Below are 12,143 nucleotides of genomic sequence, written 5' to 3'. Positions count from 1 at the left end.
GATTAACACAACTGAAACAGTTTGCGAGAAAGCACTGAATATACATTTCAAGATGTCTTAGTAAAAGAAAAAGAGTTTCCTTTTTCTTATACGGTAGTAAGAGGAAATCATTCATGAATTTAGTTAATCAACTAAGCAAAGTCGTGAAAGCAGTAGAACTTTTATATACTTGGACCGTGTTAATCAGCCACTAATTGAATTAATTATATGTTTAGTTCCTTTCAGTTTTCTAGACCTGTATATGGAAATGTTGGTGGCAACTTTGTTGTGGTATAAACATGTAAGTCACAATTGTGTTTATAAATGCTCTACCTTTCTGCTCATGTTTAACATTTAAATTCTCATGTATCCTCCAGAGCCCAGTTAGGCGTGGCAGTAGTACTCTTCAGTGTTGGCCTAACAGTTTGGTACTACAGTTCCTTGTAACTCTTTGTAAAAATTACTACCATACAGCAATAGTTGTGTAATAAAAAACCTTTATATTTCTGGTTCCTTGATCAATATCTCCTCCATAACTTATTTTCAAGAATCTACGATTTCCACTGAAATGGAGGAAACAGACCAGAACATAGTTATGTTCCCGTTCATGGCACAAGGTCACATAATCCCCTTCTTAACTTTAGCTTTACAGATAGAAAAGATGGGCAACTACAAAATAAGATTTGTAAGCACTCCTCTCAACATCAAAAACCTTAGGAAATCTCTCCCTCCAAGCTCAACCATCCATCTTGTTGAAATTCCATTCGACAGCTCCAACTATGGCCTTCCACCAGGTCTTGAGAACACCGATGCTGTCACGTATGACCTTATGCTGGACTTTTTTGAAGCTTCTCTATCACTCAAACCCCATTTTAGAAACCTTCTCAACGATCTCATCACTGGCGGGGATCCACTGCTTTGTGTCATAACTGACATGTTTTTCGGCTGGACAGCAGACATTACACATGAGTTTGGTGTTTTCCATGCTATTTTTAGCGGTTGTAGTGGCTTTGGCTTGGGTTGTTACTATTCCTTGTGGATGAACTTACCACACAGGAAAACAGAGTTTATGGAGTTCAGTTTGCCAGATTTTCGCGAGGCTGGAAAAGTTCATGTCACACAACTTATGGATATTATGTTAAAGGCTGATGGTACTGATCGCTGGTCAAAATTTTTGGTTTATAATCTTTCTTCATGGGTGAAATCGGATGCAATTATGTTTAATACAGTTGAAGAGATAGATGGGATTGGTTTGAGTTATTTTAGAAGAAAGTTAGGTTTGTCTGTTTGGCCAATTGGACCAGTACTTCCATCAGTAGATAATCGATCTCGAGGTGGAAAAAATTTCGGTGTTAGTTCTGATGTATGTATGAAATGGCTGGATTCGAAGCCTTTGAACTCAGTTTTGTATATCTCATTTGGGTCACAAAGCACGATCTCTGCCTCACAGATGACACAGTTAGCTAAAGCTCTGGAAATTAGTGGCAAAAACTTTATCTGGGTTGTTAGGCCTCCGCTAGGATTTGGTATTAATGCGGAGTTTAATGCTGAGGAATGGCTTCCGGAGGGAATGACAAAGAGGGTTGAAGAGCAAAACAGAGGACTGATCGTCTCTAGATGGGCACCTCAAGTGGAAATTTTGTCACACAAGTCTATAGCAGCGTTTCTGAGCCACGGTGGATGGAATTCGGTTCTTGAATCGCTGAGTTATGGAGTGCCAATAATCGGCTGGCCATTGTATTTTGAGCAGTTTTTTAATGTGAAGCTCTTGGAAGAGGAGATCGGGGTTTGTGTTGAGGTAGCTAGGGGGACTCAACTTGAGGTCAGGTGTGAAGAAATAGCTCATACGATAGAGACGGTCATGAGGAATGATGGTAAAGGGAAGAAAATGAGAGATATAGCTTGTGAAGTGAAAGCAGTGATTGAAGATGCAATAAGAGATGAGGAGGATTACAAGGGATCCTCTGTAAAATGTATACAAGAGTTTCTCAATGCAGCATTGCTGACTAAAGAGTCAAGGACAGAGGATGCTAAGGTTGGAAAATTATAAGCAATAAAATCCATAGTTAGTTATTGTACTACTTATAAAAGCTTCACTCTGGTTATGCTCATTTCAAGTACTGTTTTATTAGCTAAAAAACAGATGATTTTACTTGTATTAATCCAGTGCATCGAAATTATATATTATTTCCCCGGCAAAGATCCATGGATGGTGCGAAACTATCCAAGAAATTCAAGATTCCAAACTCTGTAAATTTGTTTTCCTCTAAGTAATACAAAAGCAATATATTATAATTTTATCTAACGATAAAATACAGCATATGATTGAGAGTGGATGAGGAATATTACTCGCGAATATTTTTGTACTTGCAACCTCACTAGCTTGCCTATATACTTCATCGTATATTTTCCCTTACTCTATACTGACAAGTTTTTTGTTTAAACATTCATTGGAGGATGATCTTGTCGGGTATCTTTTGTGCCCTTGTTCTTTTATCTTCCCAAATTTTTACAGTCAGTTCCGAAGAAAATCTTGATGCTCACCGGGATGTTACTCTCCGCACCAAGGCGGAGACGTATTTACAGATAAGAAAAGGGTCATCATTTAAGATTGCCATATTTGCCGACTTGCATTTTGGAGAGGCCGCATCGACACTTTGGGGTCCACAACAAGATTTGAAGTCAGCAAAGGTCATGTCGACGATCTTAGATAATGAACACCCAGGTTCCTTTTCTTTATTCCTTCTATTATGCTTATCTCCTCAATCCTTAATACTGATTTATCAGTTGTGACTTGTGTTCTAGTTTGCGTGGTACTTTTTCTATAAAATGGGAGGATCTGTTTTAGTAACGAAGACTATCTATTTGACTTTGTAAGAACATCCGTAACCTGCTTGTTTTCTTATGCAATATATCGAGTATAATTATCTACTGATAACCAAGTTACAAATAAAGTGATAGCAGACATCTATGAGTTAATACATATTGCTTTATGTGTTGGCTGCTGAGATGCAGGCCACACCATTCCAGAACTTCGAAGCCGCTTACTACAGCTTGAGTTCTTGATCACAATGTAACAGATTTTAGTACTGCTGAATGTTGTATATCAAGAAAGTCAAATTTAAAACGAATAGAACCAATGGAGAATCTAGACCCATTAAAGTCAAAGAGTGACAACTAAATACTGAGGCCTCAAATCATTATGACTATGAAGGGGAAATTTTTTAATAGAAAATTTGCAATAACTATGTGTCCTTGCAGATTTTGTGGTTTATCTTGGGGATGTCATTACAGCCAACAATATACCAATTGAAAATGCTAGCTTGTATTGGAATCAGGCATTGTCCCCTACAAGATCAAGGAACACACCATGGGCCAGTGTGTTTGGGAACCACGATGATGCATCATTTGAGTGGCCGTTAGAGTGGTTTTCTGCCTCTGGAATTCCTCCAGTAGATTGTCCATCAAAAATTTCAGGTGAGCTAGAAACTGTAATGACGAAGCTGTTCGCTGCAGATAGTATCACTGTAGATTTGCACACTTGGAATGTAGTTAATATAATATACCATCAGTACAGCTCAAGAAAATCAAAATATGATACTGTACTCATATTATGCAACTCATCCAGTTTCACAAATAAACAAATGTTTTTAGCAAGTTGTGAAAAGAAGACGTCTCTGGGGTGATTCAAATATATTTTTTGGTTTCAGGAGAGGCATGCAGCTTCAAGGGCACATCACGTCTGGAGCTGATGAAGAACGAGATTGAACAGAACACATTTTCATACTCTAGAAGTGGTCCTAAAAATCTTTGGCCAAGTATATCTAACTACGTCCTCCAGGTTTCATCATCTAATGATTCTCAAGTGCCAGTGGCGTTCATGTACTTCTTTGATTCTGGTGGCGGGTCATACCCCGAGATACTATCAACTGCTCAGGCAGAATGGTTTCGTGTCAAATCTCAACAATTAAATCCTGATGCAAGGTTAGCGAAAAATCTGTGCTCTAAATATTCTGCTTTTCGGTGGACACAACAAATGTCTTTCCTCTGTTTCATTTAGAGGAAAGGGATGCCTACTTAGGAATAGGTAGTGTACCACCCGAGTGTAGTGATACAAAAATTATTTGTTGATTTGATGAATGGAAAGAGAATTCATTGTTTTCTTCTGCAAATTCTCAGCAACCATTTTTACACCAATGTATAGGTTGCCAGAGATAATTTTTTGGCATATACCAAGCAAAGCCTACAAGAAGGTTGCACCAAAGTTTAAATTTCATAACCATTGTGTGGGCTCAATGTTCGGGGAGACTGTAACTCCTCAAGAAGCTGAAATGGGGATAATGAAAATTCTTAGGAAAAGGTCTTCTGTCAAGGTATGTACATAAATTTTTTATCTATCATATATCTTAACGACGCTTATTGTCAAATGGGATAATGAAAATGATATTCAAATCTTAAAGTTATTACTTGTAACTACTAGACCTTGGAGTATGATCTTAAATGACGAAGGAATATGCTGATGAAATTGTTACAAATATATGGACATGATCAATAAGGTTTTCTAAGTTCTTGATTAACTTCCATTTCAAGGTTCCTGAGATAAGGGTTCAGTTGATGTGCTTTTGGGAAATGTGTCCAACTATATAATCTCATTTTATGGTGTAGGCAGTATTTGTAGGTCATAACCATGGCTTGGATTGGTGCTGCCCTGACAAAAAGCTGTGGCTATGCTTTGCAAGACATACTGGTTATGGTGGATATGGCAACTGGCCCAGAGGATCTAGAATTCTGGAGTTAACCCAGGACCCCTTCTCAATAAAATCGTGGATTCGGATGGAAGATGGCCATAAACACAGTGATGTTCTCTTGAGCTCTTGACATGTTGCAACCTTCTATTCTCTTTCATACTCAAGATCTCTACGGAAGTAAATGGTCTATTTCAGTCAAAGAAACAGAATTGCCTGCTTCTAAAAACTGATGAATGATAAGAAACATGCGTTTGACACACGATCTCTTTTAAATGGTCAAAACAGTATATCACTTCAATCATGGTGCTATTTGTGAGTAGATTGGTTTGGTTTTTATGTGCTTTATGAAAATTTTTGAATGGCTATCAGTTGATTACTTGGTTCAATTTAGTTACTTGGCAAAGCCAATGCCAGCAGTATAATTATATATAACTGGAACTTTGTAATCAGCCCCTACTCAAATAAACTATGTGCTTAGTTTGTTTCATGATCGTTTAGCATTTCAAATCCTCATGTTCATATATGGTTCCTCCTCGTGGTTTTAAGGTTCCAGTCTCTGATCAAAAATTCAGTGTAACTAGTAACTACTCACCCTTCTGCCAAGTAGGTACAATCTGGTTAAACAGCAAGGGAAATTGTAATATGCTATAAAATCAGTCGCTCTCTTCTCCTAAAACACGAAACTCTGAATCTAGGAGAATACTTTATATGCAAGTTCTGCTCCGAAACTAGGAGAACAATAAGGCATATATGACTTCACCAGTGCATTAAAATTAGGTAGCTATATGAGGGATGTAGTTTGAAAACCTTAAATGCTACAATGTGATGCAAGGGTTAAAATTTTCATGTGTTATCTGTTATAAGTATTTAAGAAATACACATAAAGGTTTGCTTTTAATTATGGTGAATGACAAGAAATAGACAGATCTAGACTTCTAGTCTGCACAGAATCTGGGCTCAGAGCTTAAACCAGAATAAACTGTCTTTGGATTCTTTAGTCGTATAGATACAAAAAATTAAGTGTTATACCAAACGATGATGAAAGAGAGCCGCGTAAACATGTTATTTACCACTCTGTTCTCATGATTGCTCTAAGCTTCCAGCTCAAGGCAGCATTTTGAATCATCATGTTTATGGGTCCTAATCTTTATTATAGAAGATCATTAACCTCCCCACATATGCAGAAAGAGGCATGATAAAGTATAGTATTGCTTATACATACTTTGAACTATTATTGATGTTGGTACTTTATTAAGGGTTGTGCGCATAATTATAGTGACAGGTATCAGGTAACATCACTCTGTTACATAGCTGCATACAGATTTTTTTTAAAGGCAGGTCTCATATTATATACCTTGTGCTTTTATCGTTTTTGAGCAAATACATGGCAAACTTTACAAATTTATCTGAAAGAGAAGATTAATCTAAAAAGTCACTCACTCTTCTCAATATATTGTTGGGGAAAAAATCAAACTCTCATCCACATGAAGAATAATTATTGAAGTACCCATAAAAAAAAGCGAGGACATGCATGTTAAGTAAACAATTCATCTAAAACTTTACAGTGTTATACGAAGACCGTATATATTATTCAACAATGCATGTATTATATTTCAAGTGCGGGTAATTGACAAACTTGTGAAATTCTCATTCTTCTGTGCTTCCTCCTCAACTCATAGAGTGTGAAAAATAGCATTTCAGATCTATTTGCAACTCTTCATTTTTAGGAATTTTGTTAGCTAGAAATTGCAGGTTTACATTTTTGCTGTAGGGGGAGGTAGACCCATATTTGAGGATAACTTTCTGCTTGCCAATAATTGAAAAGAAACTAATAAGAAATTCACAGTTAAACTCTTCACATGGCTTCATCACAATGGAAGTGAAACTGATCTTATTGTTATCTTTTAACAAATAAAAGAAATAAACCTTACTCTAGTCCACATTCCCCACCATGAAATTTCTGACCAGTGACATGCTGATAATAACATGCATCCTTTTCATAGAAGTTTCTATCAAACATCTTCTTTTTCTCCTCAACTTCAGTAGTTGTGAATATAAATAGGTGTATATATAAGTCACTCCTCGCCAGAGGATTCCTCGATGAGAAAGGGTAAGTTTCTTTAAACCGAGCATACTGATTTAGATTTCTATCTTCATTAATGTTTTCTTCTGTACGCAATCATTATGGAAACTGACATTCTCCTAAATCTGTGCTAAATTTGAGAATGACATTTAGCTGTAATAGTTGCAAGTGGCTATCAAAGAGGACCGCAGACACTCATTGTAATGTTGCTTAGTGTTATATATTTATTGAAATTTAGCTTTTGCGATTGCTCTGTCATACTTATTCCAGGTTAAACACCATCATTTTCTTACAGCTAATACCAGTGTTTTGTTTACATGATCATTACTTGAAATCTTTTCTAAATTTCAGGGTTGGGAGCCTTTTTATTTAAGGTACGCCTTCATTCACATCATTGGAGAACTTTTAAACTTTCTTATGGTCAAAGTATAGATCATGAAGATTGTATCAATATAATCACCGCTGATATTTTTATTTTTTTGTTTATAGATTTGGTATATTTTGCTGCAGTTTTTGTTTCAAAGAAGTGAGAGATAATCACTGGTGCTTGATAGGTGACATTACATAAACTGAAGTCATTGATGGGAAAGAAAATGAGTTGGTTCAGTGTCCTAAAGAGACTTTTCAATCCTGGTGAAAAGTTAAAAGACATTAAGGTTGATCTAATGTTAATCTCAATTTTGGCTTTTTTGGGTGACAAAAATCTAACGACTCTATATGTTTCAGAAAACAAAGAGTTCGGGATGGATTTTTAGGAGCTTAAAGTTGAAGCAATGCCCTTCAATCGAAGTGCCACAGATAACATTAAGTGAAGCATCTGAAGAGCAGAGAAAGCATGCCGTGGCTGTTGCAATTGCAACGGCTGCTGCAGCTGAAGCTGCAGTAACTGCTGCAAACGCTGCAGCAGAAGTTGTCAGGCTGACAAGAGTCCATACTGTTATTGGGAAGAATAAACAGCATTTGGCTGCAATCAAAATTCAAACATCTTTTCGGGCATATCTAGTGAGCAACACAAATACATGCCACAGAAATACACTATGATACTTCGCTTAGAATATATGTATAGAAAATACTTATTAATCCATATGTGTTCCACATTTAAGCGTATTCACAATGTTACAGGGAAGGAAGGCATTGATGGCTCTGAAGGGAGTAGTACGGCTACAAGCTGTCATACGTGGGCAGAACACTAGACGACTAATCCTCACTCGTTTGAAGTCTCTGCAGCCTATTGCGAAACCTCAAGTTCATCGAATTATAATTCCTCAAGTTGATAAAGATTATATTACAATTTCTAATCCCCAAAAGATTTTGCTGAACAAGGATAAGAAGGTACCAGTCTCAGCTTGTCATTTCTATATGTACACATGTATATTATTTCAATCTTGCTGTTTCTATCTAATTTTTTATTGCAGACTGGCTGCACAATTGGTAAGAACTGGGAGGACAGCATGATGTCAAAAGAAGACATGGAAATTTCATGGTTGCAAAAGATAGATGCTATTGCAAGAAGAGACCGAATGAAGAAATATTCATTTTCCCATAGAGTAACTTCCGATTTGTTAACACTCTATATATTGCTAGTATATTTGTGTTTAAATTAGGAAACTGATGTTAACATTGGATATCCTTTCTCCAGGAGAGAAGGACTAATTTAACTCTGGATAACTCAACAGACCAAGATTTAAAGAGGAGGCCTTGGTTTGAGGAATGCCAAATAGACAAGTCAAAATCAGCAATTTATTCAGATTTAATTGATATTGCTACATACGGAACTAGACAACATAAAATGAGGTACGGTGGCCTTAAGGATGAAGCACCGGAGGTTTTAAACTCGTCCCTAGCACTCCCAAGAAGATCATTCTGTGATGCTAATATAAAGAAGTACTCAAATACAGATGACAGTTCTTTGCCAAGCTCTCCTAAATTTCCATCTTACATGGGTGCCACTAAATCAGCCAAGGAAAAAGTAAGATCAGCAAGCACCCCCAGACACAGGTTAGGACATGATGAGCCTTTTGTTGTTCAGAATTCAGTATGTTATAGTTCTAAGCTCTCTTCTTGGTCTTCTGTTGATGGGGAAATTGTCGGCATCACTAGAAAGAGTAGTACTTGACATCACTTCTTCCTGATCAACTGTAATTATATCATGTGGTTTCCATGTTGAGTTAGTGATGTGATTTCTGTGCTGTTAGAATTCAATCTAAAGGGCGCTTCTTAAAGTCGCAATGTGAAGTGTACCAATGTTGTGAAAAGTTCCATTTACTAGTAAAAGACAGGCCTTTTTGAGACAAATGACATTTTAACAGCTTGTTTTCTTGCTGCTCTTAGTTATATAGTTTATGTGAACGAAATACTGAGAGGACTCATTATAATGAACCTTTGCAAACAAATTGATAATTGATCATTACATAGATAACTCATCAGAATGAAACTAGCTCACTGGCTGCTCGCGGAATACATAACTTGCAAAAGCATTACAATATTATAAAAAAGTATAGTAAAAAACCGTCACAGAAAGTAGTCAAACTGCGTCGGTTAAAGGTTAACCGTAGCATAAGGTAGAGCCTTTAAGGTCATTTGTTAAATAACCGACGCTGTAGACACTTTAAAGCGTCGGTACAAAAGAACCGACGCCTTTGAGAGGTATAAGCGTCGGCTAAATAAACAACCGACGCCGTTGACCCAGCCAAAATGACATAAAGTGTCGGTCAAAATAAAAACTGACGCTATTGAGTACTTAAGCCACGGTCTTTATAAAACCGACGCTGAAAATGCGACGCCAAAAGTGTATTTTGTATAATATTTCTGATACTGTGTTTTTGAGTTCAGAAAAATTAAAATGGAACTGAACACACTACAAAAGTTGAAGCCATTGGGAGCATCTTATTAAGAAGTGGTCACGTACAATCCTCGGAGATACATGTTCAAACTTTATTATACATACAAACTGTTACATGTCCCCTAATATCAGTGACTGTCTTTAAAAGTTGATCCGGTACTTGGCTTGTTTATTATTCCAGAAGATGCCCCAGTGCCTCAGATTCTCTTCGCTCTTCCTGTCCTCATCAAACATAGAAAAGATGTAAGTCTCTATACGCTTCTTAGGCCTCTTCGGTGTTCCACTGTTGCGTACATGCCTAATCAAGTTATTGTTGTGAGTCTCCGCGTTTTGATTGCTCGCTGCAGGTCCTCCGGCTGTAGGCCATCCGACTTCAGAAACCACGATGTCTAAGGAGTTTCCACCAACCTTCTCCATGGCAGAGTGTACGCTATCAACCATGGCATCAAATGCATTCGTATACCTCAGCCATGCATCTTGTACCAACATGTTTGAAGACCTCATGAGAGCATAATCAAGACGAGCGTCTCGGTTGCCTTTCCCTTTGTTGATTTGTAGAGGAATGTCTTGCTTATTGTGGATGTAGCTGAAGTAGGGGTGAAGGTTAACTAGCAACGGAGTGTTGCCGGTTTTTACAAGGAACTGAATAATCGGCTGAATAAATTGTCGAACTTCGGGCCTGAAGTTGCCACTTGAGGGTGGGAAAGATTGGGCGAGGACTTCTGATTGATCGATGGCGGTGGAGACTCTGATTCTGTTTTGTAATCCAAACGCCGAAAGAGCGTTGCGGATGTTTTGCATTGCTGGGAGCAGAAACTGCGCAAACCGGGCGTTCTGAGAGTGGAATGGAGTGATTCCATTCCCGACAGCAATGAACCGGAAGTTAACGTTGGAATAGTCTATGACGTTCCCTTGGACCCACTCGTGGGCGTTCCTCTGGTCGGACGCCACCCAGTGAAGGTGGTCGTTGGGTACGCCAAGAATCACTTCGATACCGGAGTTCCTGAGGGCTTGGAGAGCGTTACGGTCAGGGCTATAGAGTCTCATCCTCCGTATCTTCATCGACTGGGCTAGAGGCACGGCTTCTTGTGCGGATGGTTGATTGTTGCCGAATGATCCGTAACACACACCCACATCTTGCGGCCCAGCACCTGCCGAACAACATATAAACACTCAACAGTTAATATTTCGAAAAGATTACTCAAGTATCATCACATACAGTGGCCGTGAATCAGAAATGAGTAGTATTAGGTGTATAAAATTGTGTATAGAAAATTTGTATATAATTATGTGACAATTGATGTGGTTGGTTTTAATTGAGCTTGTTGATGTAAATACAGAGAGCTCAATTTAATTAAAACCCACCACACATTAGTATGTATAAAATTTTGTATACATTTACGTGAACCAAGTATTTTCCATGAGAAATATGTGTTTTAGAGCACCTGAAGTAGCTTGCAAGAAGGCAAAGAGCGAGGAAAGTAGCAGCAGCAACGTGGTCACCTTTGGAGACATATTGTGGAACTTAACTACTAGACTTTGGATGGATGGAGCTTTACCTAAAGCTTGAAGCAGTATTTATACAGGGAAAGAAAGAGGATCGAGTTGGCTCGAGATTGTTCGGAAGTTTGTACATAATAGGCGCCAGCAGCGGCATGCCGCATGAATTCATGCAAAGTTGATAATAATGGAGATGAAGTATCAGATAACTATGGCCTAAAATTTGTATACGTGGCGAGCTACAATAATTTGTTTGAATACGTGGCAATATAAATATATTATAAATCAACAAAATGATATATTCTATAAAAAAAGTAAAAAGAAAATAAACATGTTACGCAGATGATTGTTTGATTTTATATATGAAAAATGCTTGGTGCACATAATTGTGTACAAAAACATGTACATAATGACATGTGGTAGATTTTAATTGGATGACCCCCTGCATTTACACCAACCATTCCAATTAAAATCCACCACATTACTTGCCATATCATTATGTACAAATTTTCTGTACACAATTATGTCCACCTAGCATTACTGTATAATATTTTCTCGACAAATAATATCCGAATGCTAGCTATTCTTGCGTAATATTTTCCTTTTCCTATGCCATCGACTAGAATGGACTAGAACCTACGCTACTGTATAATTACTTTCTCGACAAATAAGCCTTATAACCTAATAAATTAATATTTGTTTTAATAAATTTTCGGGGTGAAACAAGATCGAACCATGACCTAGAACAGCTCTTAACCATTTGAATTATCCAACCGTGCTTCTGTACAATTGTTTTAATTATAAATAAAATGTTGGCAATGTACGGATCGACCCCATATTTTAAATGAAACTATTTCCTCTTACAATTAATTCACACAGCAATTTAGATTGAGTCCAACGTACAAGTAATGAAAAATAATTTTTAATATCGGAGTACGAGTTTTGTCCAGGCTACAGCTTGGACATAAATTTTAACTCTATTTTGACAATC

The 12,143-nt window shown here is 37.4% G+C and overlaps 4 protein-coding genes across 4 annotated transcripts; 3 read left to right on the top strand and 1 right to left on the bottom strand.

The window, feature by feature from the left end:
- The first annotated feature begins 26 nt into the window (after positions 1-26).
- Positions 27-2,277, top strand: LOC108192944 (UDP-glycosyltransferase 92A1). Its single transcript, XM_017359489.2, has one exon. The coding sequence runs from the start codon at positions 548-550 to the stop codon at positions 2,027-2,029; it is 1,482 nt and encodes a 493-aa protein (XP_017214978.1). The 5' UTR covers positions 27-547; the 3' UTR covers positions 2,030-2,277.
- Positions 2,278-2,316: 39 nt separating this feature from the next.
- Positions 2,317-5,214, top strand: LOC108192945 (probable inactive purple acid phosphatase 16). Its single transcript, XM_017359490.2, has 5 exons — positions 2,317-2,704; positions 3,241-3,456; positions 3,690-3,963; positions 4,184-4,352; positions 4,645-5,214. The coding sequence occupies exons 1-5, from the start codon at positions 2,437-2,439 to the stop codon at positions 4,855-4,857; spliced, it is 1,140 nt and encodes a 379-aa protein (XP_017214979.1). The 5' UTR covers positions 2,317-2,436; the 3' UTR covers positions 4,858-5,214.
- Positions 5,215-7,325: 2,111 nt separating this feature from the next.
- On the top strand, positions 7,326-9,119 carry LOC135147109 (protein IQ-DOMAIN 12-like). The gene is made up of 5 exons (XM_064079738.1): positions 7,326-7,466; positions 7,537-7,812; positions 7,933-8,142; positions 8,226-8,357; positions 8,450-9,119. Exons 1-5 carry the CDS (start codon positions 7,392-7,394, stop codon positions 8,924-8,926), a joined length of 1,170 nt encoding a protein of 389 aa, XP_063935808.1. The 5' UTR covers positions 7,326-7,391; the 3' UTR covers positions 8,927-9,119.
- A 553-nt stretch (positions 9,120-9,672) lies between these two features.
- Positions 9,673-11,269, bottom strand: LOC108225586 (glucan endo-1,3-beta-glucosidase, acidic-like). The gene is made up of 2 exons (XM_064079236.1): positions 11,098-11,269; positions 9,673-10,803 (listed from the first exon to the last, which is right to left on the bottom strand). Exons 1-2 carry the CDS (start codon positions 11,165-11,167, stop codon positions 9,794-9,796), a joined length of 1,080 nt encoding a protein of 359 aa, XP_063935306.1. The 5' UTR covers positions 11,168-11,269; the 3' UTR covers positions 9,673-9,793.
- Positions 11,270-12,143: the final 874 nt, after the last annotated feature.

This window comes from Daucus carota, chromosome 6 (genome assembly GCF_001625215.2).
Source record: "Daucus carota subsp. sativus chromosome 6, DH1 v3.0, whole genome shotgun sequence".
Classification (NCBI taxonomy): domain Eukaryota; kingdom Viridiplantae; phylum Streptophyta; class Magnoliopsida; order Apiales; family Apiaceae; genus Daucus; species Daucus carota.
This window is presented reverse-complemented; position numbering and strand designations above follow the sequence as displayed.